Source organism: Tricharina praecox (assembly GCF_024521635.1).
Source record: "Tricharina praecox strain CBS 144465 chromosome Unknown BZA05scaffold_65, whole genome shotgun sequence".
NCBI lineage: Eukaryota > Fungi > Ascomycota > Pezizomycetes > Pezizales > Pyronemataceae > Tricharina > Tricharina praecox.
Window position 1 is genome coordinate 17391 of NW_026250467.1, and position 11100 is coordinate 28490.

General features: G+C 50.4%; 2 protein-coding genes across 2 annotated transcripts; one reads left to right on the plus strand and one right to left on the minus strand.

The window, feature by feature from the left end:
* Positions 1–1924: 1924 nt before the first annotated feature.
* Positions 1925–5557, minus strand: BZA05DRAFT_380673 (P-loop containing nucleoside triphosphate hydrolase protein). The gene is made up of 5 exons (XM_051481920.1): positions 5092–5557; positions 4645–5029; positions 4026–4552; positions 3206–3964; positions 1925–3130 (listed from the first exon to the last, which is right to left on the minus strand). The coding sequence occupies exons 1-5, from the start codon at positions 5147–5149 to the stop codon at positions 2184–2186; spliced, it is 2676 nt and encodes an 891-aa protein (XP_051334528.1). The 5' UTR covers positions 5150–5557; the 3' UTR covers positions 1925–2183.
* A 2235-nt stretch (positions 5558–7792) lies between these two features.
* On the plus strand, positions 7793–10058 carry BZA05DRAFT_413880 (uncharacterized protein). Its single transcript, XM_051485225.1, has one exon. The coding sequence runs from the start codon at positions 8119–8121 to the stop codon at positions 9604–9606; it is 1488 nt and encodes a 495-aa protein (XP_051334529.1). The 5' UTR covers positions 7793–8118; the 3' UTR covers positions 9607–10058.
* Positions 10059–11100: the final 1042 nt, after the last annotated feature.

Genomic DNA, 11100 nt, shown 5'->3' on the forward strand with positions numbered 1-11100 from the left:
ATCTGGAAGTCTCCACCCTTATGGTTGATTTTTTAAATGAGACGCGGCGTGAGGGATTCGTGTTCCGGCGAGTCAAAACTTCAGACAAAAACCTGGTAGGCTCAGCACAACAACCGTTTTCTGCATCATAGAAACTTCAGAGAGCAAAGATATGGTATAGTAGAAGCTATCCAGTGTCACCAGCTCCTCAAAAGACAAAGCACGGATGAAAAAACGTAGTGACACGGAATATCACTCGCTAGCAGTTGACATTCACACAAATCGCACCCCCGCCGCCGTCCTGAAACAAGTCCCGGCTATCCGAAATTCACCTGCTTGGCCTGGAGACATGGTACAATCACAGTCCTGAGGCCGCATTGCTGGCTCCGTTTCCGCAAGAGGCCATACATGGAACCGTGCCAGCTACCTACCTTCTCAGATTCTCCACAAAATTCAAAGCCTTCAGATGTCCGCATTTTCATTGTTCTATAGATAGTCATCTCTGATAGTTCTATATAATTTTCAAAGTTGCTGGGAAAGGTAACCTAGCATGGCATACAACCTCTCTTTACTACCGTAGTTTCGATGGCATAGACCGCAGGACAAAAATCAGCCTCATCCTGAGAGGAGAGAAAGTGTCGCCATTTGCGCTCAAGACCCAATGATCGTGTAAGGTCTGGGGATTCTCGCTACGTCACAGTAATTTGAGGAGCAGCTGTATCATATTGTATGAATTTTAGGGGTTCGGGGAAAGATTCCATGTGGTGGTGGTGGGCCGGTATGGGTCGTGAAAAGCTGTAAAAATCACGCGGATTTGCACTTTTACATAGGTAGAAAGTGTGCCTTGAACCAACATCAACATCACAATATCACGTCAATGGATTAAATGCTAGATCTGTATCCGAAGAACGTATCAGGCGGGTCAAAATCTTCCTGATTGAATTTGGGTGGGCGCCTCGGGTGTCGGCATTGGAGAGGCCGGCACTTTTGAGGCGATTATATTCGGAACTCCAGCACACTACGATCCATGGATAGTCCTTGAGGGTTTTTATATGTTGGATCTCGGATACGAATAGGATGTAGGTAGTTATAATCTTCAGGTGTGGCTGTGACCAGATTTGTCCCCGATTCTGACTCGCGGCTCGTTTGCAAGCGGTGTTTTGGCGTGTATCCTACTTGAAGGAGACGGTATCCGCGGTGGTACCAGTAGGATGAGGAGTAATAGGGGTGAGAAGGTATCCGCCACAGATCCAGCAGGACAAATAGCAGTAGGAGGAGACGGTATCCACGGTGGTGCCGGTAGGACAAGGAGTAATAGAAGGAGACGGTATCCGCGTTGGTGGGCAGGGCGAGGAGCAGCCTTTGGGATATCAGAGTATCCACCGCAGGTCCAGCAGGGCGAGTAGCAGTAGGGGAAGACACTGGTATCCGCGGTGGTGCCAGTGCGGTATCCGCCGCGGGTGCAGTGGCATGGCGAGGACTCTCACTTAGGGCTCCGTGACGAATGAGCATCGGGTGGGTGGTGGAACAACTTTCATGTTACGTCTTGCCTGTGATGAAGAAAGTACCTCTTCCACATGCAATACCTACAGTTTCTTGACTCCTTGATGTTTTGTTTCATTTTTTCTTGTGTTTGCGTTTAATGCGGTCTCTACCGCTTTTCTTCGAATTCTTATTCAAGTTCATGCAAAGGGCAATCAACTGCGGAATTAGAATAAATCCGTGTTTCTTGAGAGTTTTTTTTTGGTGTTGGCTAACAGTCCACGCCAATCGGGGTTGTAGCAGAATACGTGTTGTTAGAAATACAAGATTCACACCGGATTTGCTCAAACACAGCACTCTGTAATTCCAAGCATCCGGACTTGCAAGAGTGGTTGGTAAATCACCGTACTGACACGGGGTTAGGCCAAATACATGGTTCACACCGTGTCAATTTTGCCCACATTTTTTTTTGCTGAAAGATAACTCGTATCATAAGTGCGGTAGCCTCCCTCGAAACACCAAATAACGACGCTGAAACAGAAGTAGAACTCCGAAATAACACATCCAACAAATTCGCAAACACAGCCTCAACTTGCAAGCAGCTGCGTGTCGCTGATACTATGCGTCCCTCCTTCGCATTCATATCCACCCGCTACTCTCTTCCAATTGTATCCCGCCACACAGACCCCCATCTCTCTCAGCTTTTTTTGCGCCCTCTTTTCCTACTCGCCCTCTTTGTCAATTTCTTCTTGTACCTTGGAAGCATCTTGTGGAGAGGATGGTCCGAATGTGTTCGTTCGTCTGCTGCCGCTGGGGCCGGCTGCTTCTTTGGTGCGGTGGGGGGTGCAAATTAGTGGCGCCTGGTCAGTAGCTTTGGCAGTGGCAGTGTCGGCGTGGGTAGCTGTGTTATCTTGAGGTGCTTCGTCCTGGGCACGGGCAAGGGAATCTTCACCTGTTTGATTTGGTGTTGGGCAACCGGCCTTTCCAGCGCTGGTATTGCATCTCTCTCGTTGCAGAGCAATCATCCTCCGTATGCACGCGTCCGCGGTGGCAGGCTCGAAGAACAGTTCCCTTGTGTGACCCTGAGCCATCACTTCGAACACAACCGATGACATCTGCGCGGCTAGTGTCTTGATATCTCGGGCATTGCTCCAGGTCGGAAAGACGGATAGAATTCGAAACAGCTTGGCCAGGTGACGATATCCCGGGGAAGAGGGATTCTTAAGGAAACTGGCGGAAATTCGCCTTTTCTCGAGCTCCCGGTCTAGTAGGGACAAGCATTCCGCGGGCTTCAGCTTCTCAAAAACGATTTCGTCAGGAAAGAGACTCGAAAGCGAGGGTCTGACGGCCATCAAGCGAGACATGTCCACAGAGTACCCTGCGAGAATGACGATCATCTTGCCGGAGTATCGTGGGGTGCCCAGAAGGTATATAAACTCGTGGACCGCTTCGGCTGCATATTGTCCGTCGGCAAGACGATACGCCTCGTCCACGAATAGTACTTTTCCGAGGGCATTTTCGAGTTGTGCCTTGGTCTTGGGACTGGTTTGACCGACATACTGACCGATGAGATCTGAAGCGGAACACTCAATCACGTCCGGGGTGGACAAGAAGCCCATATCATAGTAAATCTTGCCCATATTGCGGGCCGTGGTTGTTTTCCCAGTACCTATGAATATCGAAATTGTTAGCCTTGCCCACCCAATGAGAGCGGATTGATGTGCGCAAGTGGATGTTTACTGACCCGGTGGACCTGTGAATACAAAGCGCGTGGGAACTTGCTCACGGGGATTGAAACCGTGGTTCTTCAGCACAGTCGCGAGTCGCTGTAAGCCCTCCAACTTCGTGATGATGCTATTGCTCACGAGGTCCTTGAGACGTTGCCTGCACTTGCTGATTGCGTTTTGGCTGCGATCGAATTCTGGGTCGAAGTCTTCGGGCTCAAATACAGCATCGTATCGTCGTTTGGTATAATCTTCCCCCCTCAGTTGCTTGGCTTGATAGTTCAGCTTGGCCTTATTGAGACATGCGTCAACCTCTCCTCCATTGGAAAAGTTCGGGCGCATTCGGGCGCGGTCTAGGATGTCGTGAGCGACACTGAGAGCTTCCGGTGTTGCAGTTACATCCAATTCCTTCATTTTCAACGTTAGGATGTTTTTCAACTGCCCTAAATCGAAGTCCTCGAACCGGAAAGGATCATCGATGGCGAATCGTCGGGCGAGTCCGGGGTTGGCATTCTGGAACATTTCTTTGAGCTTGTCCTCGTAGCCGAGCATGAGGATGCATCGGTCGTCCCCAGGAACGCCCTGAACCTCTGCCACGATGGTGTCGACCACTGCCTTTCTGTAGTTATCCTGCTGCTTGTCGGGTGCGCCGGAGTTCAGCATGTACGCATCGTCAATGATTAAAACCTTTCCTAGTGTAGTTGCGAGGAGGGCTCTCGTTTTGGCCTCCGACTTTCCGAGACATTCGCCAATGAAATCCGCTGGATTCTTCACGACCACTATTAAGACGATGAAGTAGGCGACTTTGCCACGTGCCAAACGATGAAGGGAGCTCTTTACCTTCTCCAGTGCTGAGAAGCGATAGATCAGCCATGATTTGCCCATATAGCTTGGCAACCGTGGTTTTGCCTGTTCCTGGCGATCCTACGAAGACCCGGTTAAGAGGGAAGTCAAGTGGCTTCAGTTCCTTGAGCTCTCGTTCGTAATTCGTTTGAATCAATTCGCTCATCGTCCGCGCCGACGACTTGACGGCTTCGAGTCCGATGAGCGTATTGAGCTTCTCCCATGCTGGTCCGGCAAATACTTTTGTAGGTCTTGGTCCGATCAAGTCTTCCTGCGTGAATTCAAGATACTCTTCCGGCTGTGGACGGATGCCGCTCCTCCTTTTCTCGGTCAGACGCCTGGCCTGGCGCTCTGATATCTTCGTCAACAGATTATTGACGGAACGAGCATTCCCAAAACCCCTAAGTCCTCGGCCTCGGGCCAATCGGCGGACAGCAACACGCATGAAAAGACCGTCTATACCCCCTGCAATCACCATCCTATCAGCGCCTGACATCTTGAGTACCTCTTCGTAGGAGTCCGAGCTATCAGAGTCCGAGCCACGAAAGTGATGGGGTTTCTTCTTTTTTCGAAGATGCTGTACTTCTTGTCGATGCAGTCGGATAGAATTTGCCACAGCTCCACATCCTCAAAATCGGTAAACTGCAGGGTGTAAGGAATCCTGCTAGACAATCCGGGATTGTGTTCGAAGATGGTTTCCATTTCCTTGTTGTACCCGACAAAAATGACAACCAGCTTGCCGATATGGTTTTCTATCTCAGTGAGGATGATATCGAGAGCTTGTCGTCCTGCGTTCGGCGTGTAGGGAGCAGTAAGTTGATAAGCTTCGTCCACGAAGAGGACCCCCCCTCCCCGCTTGATAAGCTCATCAATGTGCATTTGAACCACATCGGGCCCCTGATGTGTAAGTTTTGCGCCGGATGTCTCAGTTACTTCGTTTGATGTCAAAATCCCCACAGATGCTAGAAATTTCGCATAAATACGAGCCACAGTTGTTTTTCCTACATGTACCAGTTTAGTACTGAGAACGATACCGATGGTCAAGCCAGGGTTTGTCACATACCAGTCCCAGGATTTCCTTGGAACACGACGTTGAATCGTTCTTTCGCAAATGGGACCATGAGTTCGTCGATCGCATCGTTCTTGTCGTCATATTGCTTCTTTTGCCGTTCCCACTCTTCCGCTGCAGCGGAATGCAAGGGCTTGAACGGTCGTGTGTCATGAGTCTTCTCGGAGGTTGCGTTCGAGTTCCGAGGTTCATTGACGGAAGGAGCTTCGAAAGCAAAGGCTACGGTTGACTGTAGTACCTGACGCTATGGATCCACACTTGTAAAACCACTCGGGCGTGAAGGTTGTTTGGTGACGAGTGATATAAGTGACCACGGCATCAAGACACTAGACGTTTGGGCTATGCAGCGCGGTGCGCACAACCGTCCACACTGGGTGATGGCCGTCCCGCAGTACATTTGAGGCTGACAGGTCGGTTTTCTGCGCTGCCATGTATTCCTAAATCACTGGCCAGTGACCTGTCATGCTTAGAAGCACAATGCAAGTGTCTGTACACCATACAGATAGGTATGGCCACAACCGTTTAGAATAGCTGGGCGTAGCATACGCAGGCCAGTACGACGGAGGTAACCTGGGCAATTAGTGTTGCTCAACCGGGCTGATGGGGGCCTGTACGGGCAGGTGTTCAGGTTGTCTCTTTTGGTCTCGTAGCTATCACACGTAGTCGAACCAGTTCGCAGCGGAGAGGGTATCAAAACACCACATGGAAGAGAGGCCGCTACCAATGCTCGCCATAATCTGGCAGTTTTTTTCCGTGCATGCACCACAAAAAGGTGCGCACTCGAGCTCATCTCTCCGACGGACGTATACGAAAGGCAACCGGGGAGAACAGTCGCCATTGCGTCTTGCATCCTACCTCCACGTAGGTGGGTGAGTTTCAGCTCTCGTACACTCCGAATCCTTCGAGAGAGTCCGGCGAGGAGACTGGATGTAGATTGGCGCGAATTGCCTGGTCGAAGGCGTGGTTATCCATGAGTAATGTTATCTAGATATACGGATTTCGGTTGACACCACCCGGCTAACTAGTTACTGGCTTGGCGGCTCAATGATCCTGAGATCAAAAATACTCGCACACGGTGTAATTAAAATACCTCTGCCGATGACCAACTAAAAACACACTCTAATGCCTTGGGGAGTCGGGACTCTTCTTTACCCCTCTCGTGGAATTGGAGTATATCTTTTATCAAAGACCGGGCAAAACGTGGTAGGGAAATTGCACGAATAATCCCCTCGGAAGGGTGAACATTCTAGTCGTTGCCGCCATGGCCTGGATGGGTTGAATGCGAATCTGATGAAACAAATAAATGCCCTTAGAACAAGGTCGAGGCTGGCAGCCTCTACTATGCGGCTGCATCATCTCTGGCCCGGTCAGTGCGGGCGAAGCTGCGCTGGGTATGAATTGCTGGACGGTAAATCAAGAGGATGTTTTTTTTTCTGTTCATTCATTGATTGCGTGCGACCTATCAAGATCGTGGCAATATCTACACGTTCACCCCCGTTTCCCCACCACTGTCCAACCCAACTTTCATCAAGTGGCCCTGATATGGCTTTCCCCGCCCCCGAAATCAAGAGGATGGAGGGGACGTGGCAAGAATGTCAACGGGAAAGGAGCAACCGAAGAGTGATGCCGAAGTGCAACAACAGACATAGCTGCAGTGCAACAGCAGAAATAGCTGCAACGTTGGCTCATGTCGGGTTTTCAACATCTGAAAAGCACAGTGTTCTTCGTACATAAACCGGAGTGGTCGAAAGGTGATTCGTAAAATACCTGGAGTGATCGAAAGGCTAGCAACGTACTGGAGTCCATATGGATTGTGAGACCTGAATTACATTGGGGTTGGATTGTTGGCTGTCGTGCGGTTGGACCTCAGCCGCATCCATATTCTACACCAGACGTGGAGTGATTGACAGTCAGTTGTTTTCTGAAAATGAGACATTTCGAGGCGATTGTCATATGGAATACAGAACGATAACTTTTGAGCACCTTTGGACACATCAGAGATGCAGTGTTTTTTTGGGGTGGGATGGCGGCGGCCACACGTACTCTTCTAGGAAATACGCTCCGTGCACCAGCCGAGGAGACCTGGCGGGAGGAGATCTGGAGGGCTGTCGAGATCAAAGAATTGGATGGAGAATAGTGACCGTTCATGTGCTGATATGTATGTGCTTTCGCTCGGATTTGTTGTGTTTCAGTTCAGCCATATCATGTACGAGGATATGCGTGCAATCGTAGAAGTACTTTGCAAACACCGCTGTGGTGATCATGAGGGTCAGGCGGATTGGCATTAATACCTGAAAATTCAGAGGCTCAAGAGCATCGTGAGAGCTCCATACAGCACTCAAGCTCTGGCGATGGCTGAAAGCAAGCAAAGTCCCGTACTTGTGAAGATTTTTTCACCACTTTTCGGAACCCGAAGACGGCAAGTAAGGCCGAGTGCCTGCGTGATACTTGATTATCTACAGTATATACTCCATATGTACCCAAGGAATCGAGATTAGACCTCTACTGAGTGACCTGTTAGGGCTGCTTGAGCCAACCCTGCGCTAGATGTGGGATGCTTACAGCTAACTATGCATACAGCTGCGTCCATAGTCTTGTTTTCATCATCGAAGACTGGTATTCAAACACCCTCCTATTTAGTATATATGCAACTCGTGCGGGCCAGTCGCGGGCCATGTTCACTTGTATCCAGGTGGTCCGAGTTCGCCGGCGCTCAAACTTCAATCAAGACTTTTCGTCTGCAATAACTGCTATATTCTTTGATCCGATATCTATATCCTACTGTTCTGTTGGCTGCCGATATCACACACCGTCACCGTCCTTTCACTGGGCATATATCCGATCCTTAAAACGCCAACCCGATCACGTTTCCGTATGTACGTCCACAGTCAATTTCTTGAAGATACCAGTCGACGGCCCTGAAAAGTGTACAGATTGTGCCTCCGGCTTGCCCCAGCTCTCGACGTCAATCCGGCGGACTTCCACGCATCTCCTCTCTTTCTCGGCACTGCCTCTCGCACGATGGTCGAAGCTTCGGCGACCGACTGGATGTCGGCAGTCTTCTCCGGAGTGGCAGCCATTGCAGCAATCATCACTCTCCTCACGGTGTACCACGCAGCGATATCGATAATTTCGCGCCGCGAAGCCTATCGGTTGGGTATTTCCCGGGAGGCTCTCGGTCCGTGGGAAAAGGCGGTGGTTCGGCCATCACTGTGGAAAATGCAAACGCAAATCTCCACGCCGACGATCAACTTGGCGAAATTAGGCGCCTTGAAGCCCGAAGATTGGCAACCGAGGATTACTTTCCCCATGCGGTTCGACCCAAAGCCGGAGAAGACTCCCTCTTGGCGGACAAGAATCACCTCCCCCATGGGTGCCGCAAAGGACCCTCACTGCGACCTCGAAAAGGCTGCGGATCTCGGGCTCGTCCTGGCGGAGGCTAGTTGGGTCAACTTCCTCGAGGCGTTAAGCATTGCCGACGACAACAAGAAGTGCTACGAAATGCAAACCCAATCCGACATGGTCAATGGAATCGTTCCAATGCGCTGGAAGGGGAGGTATTTGGCTGGAATTAGTTCGATGCTTGGGTTCCAGGTGCCCCCGAAAAACCAAGAGGAACCCGATATGCCCATGACCCTTCCCTCTCAATGGTCGGGGCCTTTGGGTTGGCTGCAGTTCAGGGCCAGCGCAGATGGATGCGTCATCGAGTTCCGGAGGAGAAGGGTGCGAAAGGACCATCTAGCCAAAGAAACCCACACATATTATGCGAAGCTCGATGCGCGACCTCTATGCCTTCAATCACGGCTCTGGCAATCAATGTCCGGATTCTCATTGCCAGATGATGAGCTTCTTTACATTTCAGGCGCAGATCCTAGGGAGCACGACCCCGCCGAAGAACAGCGCTCAACCGACGATATATGCAACCAAGTGATGGCTGATTCTCGCGACCTCACAGAAGAAGAGATAATGGACATGTTGTGGGGGAAAAATTCCCAGAGACCTCGAGCCCTCCAACCCGATGTCGTCCAGATGGGCCCATCTCAGGCCGGCGATCTAAAGGAACAGGAAAAGAAGAAGTCTCTGCAACTAGCCGTCCTCGTTCCGTGCCCCGGCCTTCTCTCCGTGGTTACAGAAGGAGAACTGGCGGACTGTCGCGGAATCGACCTTCGCTCGCGCAACTGCTACGAATATCGTAGGAAATACACCGATATTGCCGATTACAATTACACCAAAAGCGAAAACCCGCATCGACTCGGCCAGTTGTGCATGAGCGACGAAGTTCTAAAGCTCGTCAAAAAAGCTGTCCAGAGGTTGGAGCCAGACAGCTATTACTTCACGCCCAGCGCGATACTCAAAAACAGTGTGATGAATATTTGGAAACATGTCGATGACTATTCGGACCGGCTCGATCCGAAAATCTTTCCAACCAGCGGACTTCAAGCTTGGGAAAGCGATTCTTCTCCACCCGAAGCCGGACTCGGGCAATTATACCACGCTATGACTGTTTGAAACGAATTCCAAGCCATCAAGAGCACGGGCCGAGCGGATTTTACGATCAACGACATAGGTATCATCTCGAAAGCGTCCCAGACACTTCATAAGATTTTCTCGTCCACGGATGAACTGAATTACCAAGGAAACGATCTCATATGGGCAATCTTAGTGTCAACTCCCCTCTTCACAGACCTGCTAGTGCGATTCAAGGCACTCACCGAAAAGGACTCCGATAGACTCCAAACCAACACCTTGACTAGTGAGCCTGGGGTCGTCGATTGCAGTTCCATAAATTTGCTAGGCGATCGGGATAGCGAGGGGGTAGCGCGATTGGAGAAAAAAGGAATATACGATGTTCCATTGATAAAAAGTGGGTCTTTTACTGAAGCTCAATTGCTGGTGGCGTTTGTGGATGTCTTCCTTACTTATTTCTGGATTGAAAATTCGTGGATTTCCAATGTCGGTCGCTATGATACCACGATGCCACAGAGCGTCACGATGTGTTAGAGGGTGGGGGGCGTGGGGGGCGTGGGAGTTAATGAATGAGTTTTCTTTAATTTGAGTGCAATTGATGATGACGAATGGGGTGCCTCCTGGAGCCGTCCGAAAGTGTTCAGACTGTATCCAAGTCTTTTAAACGAAGGTTTGGAAAACAGACCTGTCCCTCAGAGAAGATTTTCGGATTGCATAGTTAGTGCTGCAAACTTTCGCCTACCTACTTGCCGAGTGCACTGCTTCACGTACTATCACTCTTTAGAGAGATACGGGCCCTGTTGATATTATGCGTCTTGTTGCCTGTTCCGGTGTCAACGGGGTGATATTGCCATGATCTAGATAGGTCGCATGCAATTGCTGATTAAACAAAAACAAAAGCCTGTTCCGGTGTCACTGCTACTTTCCACTGTAGGCATCTGTCGGACGGACCAATCCACCAGTAAGGTCGGACGGGACGGACTGCAGTCGACTGCAGTCGACTGCCAAGACTGGTACAAGGGGATAGAAATCACGACAGAAAGCTCGCAGCGTATTACCGGTGGTTGCAGTGGCTGAGGGAAGTATATGCACATGGGCTAAAGATGACGCCGCGGCGTTGATGGTACTAAATAAATATTGTGGTGCAAATTGTGGCGCAGATTATTGTTACTGGACGAAGATTGCGGCGCGGCAATGCTGGTACTGGACGAAGATGGTGTCGCCGGTCACGGTTTCGCTAGCACTGGACGGAATTGGACACACGATGGTGGGAAATACTATCATATTTGGTGGGGTAAGTGCTGAAAAGAGTGGCAGTCGATGCAGTCCAACCCCGTGCAGCAAATTGGCGGACGGGACGGACTACTTTTATCCCGTCCTCAAAAAGGCACTGACGGGACTGGATATTGGTAGTCCGTCCCGTTCGGACTGTAGCCTGGACCGGACTATGGAGAACACTGTCTACCCCGCGGAGCTGGTAGGAAAGGTCGGGAAGTTGGTGGTCGCCATAGTCTAGTAAAGGCCGCATGCGACAAT

Excerpts from the sequence above, each read along its gene's own strand:
- BZA05DRAFT_380673 (XM_051481920.1), bottom strand. The coding sequence starts at position 5,149 with ATGGTCCCATTTGCGAAAGAACGATTCAACGTCGTGTTCCAAGGAAAT. Across the intron at positions 4,553-4,644 it reads GATTTTGAGGATGTGGAGCT|CTCGGACTCCTACGAAGAGG; the intron begins GTGGCAAATTCT and ends GGACTCTGATAG. Across the intron at positions 3,131-3,205 it reads TGTATTCACAGGTCCACCGG|GTACTGGGAAAACAACCACG; the intron begins GTCAGTAAACAT and ends CGATATTCATAG.
- BZA05DRAFT_413880 (XM_051485225.1), top strand. The coding sequence starts at position 8,119 with ATGGTCGAAGCTTCGGCGACCGACTGGATGTCGGCAGTCTTCTCCGGA.